This window comes from Lactuca serriola, chromosome 3 (genome assembly GCF_051521515.1).
Source record: "Lactuca serriola cultivar US96UC23 chromosome 3, Lser_US96UC23_V15, whole genome shotgun sequence".
Taxonomy (NCBI): Eukaryota; Viridiplantae; Streptophyta; class Magnoliopsida; order Asterales; family Asteraceae; genus Lactuca; species Lactuca serriola.
This window is the reverse complement of record NC_136410.1, coordinates 308,240,574-308,244,468: the sequence shown is the minus strand read 5'-3', so window position 1 is coordinate 308,244,468 and position 3,895 is coordinate 308,240,574. Positions and strand designations below refer to the sequence as shown.

Here is a 3,895-nt window from a genome sequence, read left to right as displayed (position 1 = left end):
ATTTCAACCATATAACTACTTATTGCAAAAAAAGGGGAAAAAACATATGGCTATTTAAAAAGAGAAATTAAATATCCTCCTACCTTTTGATCCTACATATCCTCCTACCCATTTAAATGATAACATATGTTATATTAGTATCCTAAAATATCATTAAATGAACATTAAATGTTACACATGTCACCATTTCATTGGGTAGGAAGATATATAGGAACAAAAAGTAAGAGGATATTTAATTTCTCATTTTAAAAAACAGTTTTGAAAATACAAGTTTGTGAGGCATCATAATCTCTTACACTCTTCATCATTCTACACAAAAGTAACCTCATCCAATGACACAACGACACATCAGCCACAAGGAGTTAGCTTTGAATTTCCCGCACCTCGAGGGTTGTCATCTTTCCAATCATCAAAAGCCCTTGCCCTGTCCTCATCCTCATCATCATCATCTTCATCATCTCCACCACCTGCTCTCGGCTTCCACTTGTCGTTATGCCACGAAGAATTCGCTTCCTCTATCATCTTCGCAGTCCTCTCTTGCCATTTATTCATCATATCCATCTCCTTCATCCCAGCTTCTTCTATGCTCATTGTTGGCAATCTTAAAACAAACAAAAGCATTATTCAGCAACTATCAAACAACCCCTTACTGATTAAAACGTTTTTTTTTTTTTGAAGTATAGAAGTGACATGAGAATTTTACAAAGTGATGATACCTGTGACCAGGTTGGAAAACTTGTGCAGCAATCCTTTCTCTATCATTTGTTAGAAGACTTCCACCACCCACGAGACTAGCGGGCCCAAACAAGAGTGGTTGTTGGTGTTTATGATCGTGTGGCTGTGATACATTTGCTCTTCCCTCCAAAACATCCTGAGCAAAAGTAGCACATGTTATTGGTGTTGCTGGTTTCATGTATCGAGCACGAGCAGCAGCGTTTCGATGCCAGTCTTGTACGGTTTTCGCGCGTTCCTCCAGAATAGCCTCCGAAATTTCAATACCTCCTTCCTACAAATAACAATAATATTAATATTATTAATAAAGAAGATGGAGATTTTATCTTTTTGGGAAATATTCCTCCGTACTTGCGCTTGCTTTTCCTTTATTGCCGAAAGCATCTCCTCCTCTTTCTTCAGCATTTCGATTAGATCCAAAGCCTATAAAAGAAAATGAAAAGGTGTGAATAAACAAATTGAAGCAAAAATCTGTTTCACCACATCACATGACACATTGACACTAAGTCACTAACCTTACAGATAGCCAATGAGATTGTTGTAAGCCATGCCTACAAATTTAAAATTCACAAAATTTCAAACGTTAACATAATCAATCGAGTGCGTTCAGGAACTAAAAATGTGTCTAAAACCCACCTCCCTTTCCTCATCATCATCAAGCACATCATCATCATCATCATCATCATTATCATCATCCCTAGGAGAAAGAGTAGATGTAGAAAGGGGGGCTGCAGCTTTAGTTGAACGCCCACGTCGTTCTTTGCGTTCCTTTAATTCTAATAGTTTTGACTCTGCAGCACGTTGCCTCTTAAACCTAGCAATCTACAATCACCCAACTAAATCTTTATATTTCTAAAACAGTTACTTATTTAATTAGTAGGAGGTAAAGCTATATTACCTTCTTAGCCCTTCTATCTACAACACTATGTGTTTCCAATTCATCTTCAGGTACAAGCTCCATTGCATCACAGAATGCAAGAAATTCCTATACATTCAAAGTCAGCTGTGTTGTGTGTGTATGCATTATGTATATATAAACATATCTTAAATTGATAATAACAATACCTTTATCTTAGACTGTGAAACCTTCAAATTTTCTATCCTGTCATCATGCCCACTTTTCTCTATCAATTCAGCAATATAAAATGGCACCTGTTCCCATAACAACCCAACTTCAAAACCCTATAAACAATCTTACAAAAAGACAAGTCTTGCTATTGTATATACAACACAAAAATGAGAGCAAAGAGCTCTATCTTTTTCATGGAGTTGATTGAGAAACAACCAAAAAAAAGAGACTAAGTTGTATCATTGATCATTTGATCCAACAACGCATGAAGCTAACTTTGAAGAATATGACATAAAATCTACGAAATAACAAAACAGCACAAGCACATAAGTTCTATATGAAGAACAAACAAGGTAATGATGATGATAATGATACAAACTAGTATTTACCAGAATATATTTGAGATTTGTAGTACTGATATCTTCCTTAGTCTCGTTAGCTGAAAATAACCCTAATTTGCTAATCATTTCCTCGCACTGTTGTAATGCTTCGCAGCCCTTTCTCAATGTCTCCTATAAATAACGAAAAATTATGATCCCATAACATAATATACACATATATGTATATGAACAAGAAGAAGAAGATATATGTATGAATACACACCTTGTCAACGGCAGAATCGGTTGCGAGAAGGTGAATTTTATGAGCCTGCTCGAAGAGTGTAGGCAGAGACATGTCTTCCATTTTGAGCGAAACCATCGTCGATCTCAAACTGTTGCAACCCAATGAAACTTGAGAAAACAAAATTCATGACAGAAGAAAACTATCTTTTTGTAATTTCTTTCAGACATTTCATCAAACGGTTGCTTTGCATCTATATAAACTAGCCACATAACCTCGAACAAGTAGAGATTAGAGAACAGCAAGAGTAAGAGCTTTAGGAAAATGAAAAATCAAAAATTTTCAAGCAATTCAATCAAATGACCTGTAGTAATGCCAATAAAAAAAGTCCAAGCTCATACAAAATGACTTAAAACGAAAAAAGTACAGAGAATGAAAACTACCTGGTCGATGCGGAGGTTAACGGTGGTGGTGGTGGTCGATGCGGCGTAGTGAGCTAAGGAAGATGATGAGGTGACGATGGAAAGAGGAGGCGATGAAATAATTGTGGTCGATGCTTGCCACTGTAAATAATCCGAAAAAAGCACTGATAGAATAATAAAGTTGCAAAGTCGATGCAGGTTAACGTTGGTGGTGGACTGGTGGTCGATGCGACGGAGTGATCTGAGGAAGGTGATGGGAGAGATCGATGGAAGCAGGAGGCGATGAAGAAATGGAGGGGTGTGATGTAAAAGATGAGGTTAAAAGCAAAGATATTGTCAAGATTCAAGAAAATCATTAAATTTATAAATTTTTAAGGTTTTATTCTTTTTGTTTTATTCTTTTAAGGTTTTACCCTGTAATTTTTAGTTTTATTTTTTCAACCGTTTGCTACTTTCTCTAAAATAAAATTCCTTAGAAAACTTTTGAGGTTATTTTTAGCTGAAAAATTAGCTGTTAGCTGAAAAGCTAATTGTTAAATAAAAAAGTAGCTGACCGTTGAAAAACTAACTAATAAAAAATAACGTTTGGTAAAAATAGCTAAAATATATAAAATTACATAAAAGAACATTACATTTAAGAGTATTTGTTTCCTCTCTTTCAAAAAAAAAAGTATTTGTTTCTATAATTAATTAAAGGGTATATTTGGAAAATTTTTAAAAATCTCCTAGAAAGATAGTCTAAATAGGTTTTTAAAAAACTAGTTTATAAGCTACCTTTTAGCTTGCCAAACACGACAAAATAAAAAAACTTGAAAAATAAACTAGTTGTGGAGCGCCAAACACAGTCTTAATGAAATAACGTTCGTAACTGTTTTTGGTTTTACTTTAATATTTACTACATTTTTTCAGTTTTATGACATAATATATAAGCCTTAGCATTTAGCAAGTTAACCAAACAATATTTTTGTAACTAAAACTATTTTCGTTACAAAAATATATACATAATTAACGTTATTTAATCAAATTTTGTAATTAATACAATATATATTGTTAACACTTATTTTAGGTCGGCCGCACGTCTTACACCTGAAATAGTCTATATAGTTATGTT

At 34.2% G+C, this 3,895-nt stretch overlaps 1 protein-coding gene across 1 annotated transcript; it reads right to left on the bottom strand.

Moving 5' to 3' along the window:
• Positions 1-208: 208 nt before the first annotated feature.
• Positions 209-3,111, bottom strand: LOC145094165 (PP2A regulatory subunit TAP46-like). The gene is made up of 10 exons (XM_079032458.1): positions 2,806-3,111; positions 2,405-2,513; positions 2,191-2,313; positions 1,798-1,884; positions 1,631-1,717; positions 1,369-1,554; positions 1,248-1,283; positions 1,084-1,155; positions 717-1,006; positions 209-601 (listed from the first exon to the last, which is right to left on the bottom strand). The coding sequence occupies exons 2-10, from the start codon at positions 2,498-2,500 to the stop codon at positions 349-351; spliced, it is 1,230 nt and encodes a 409-aa protein (XP_078888584.1). The 5' UTR covers positions 2,501-2,513; positions 2,806-3,111; the 3' UTR covers positions 209-348.
• Between the last annotated feature and the right edge of the window lie 784 nt (positions 3,112-3,895).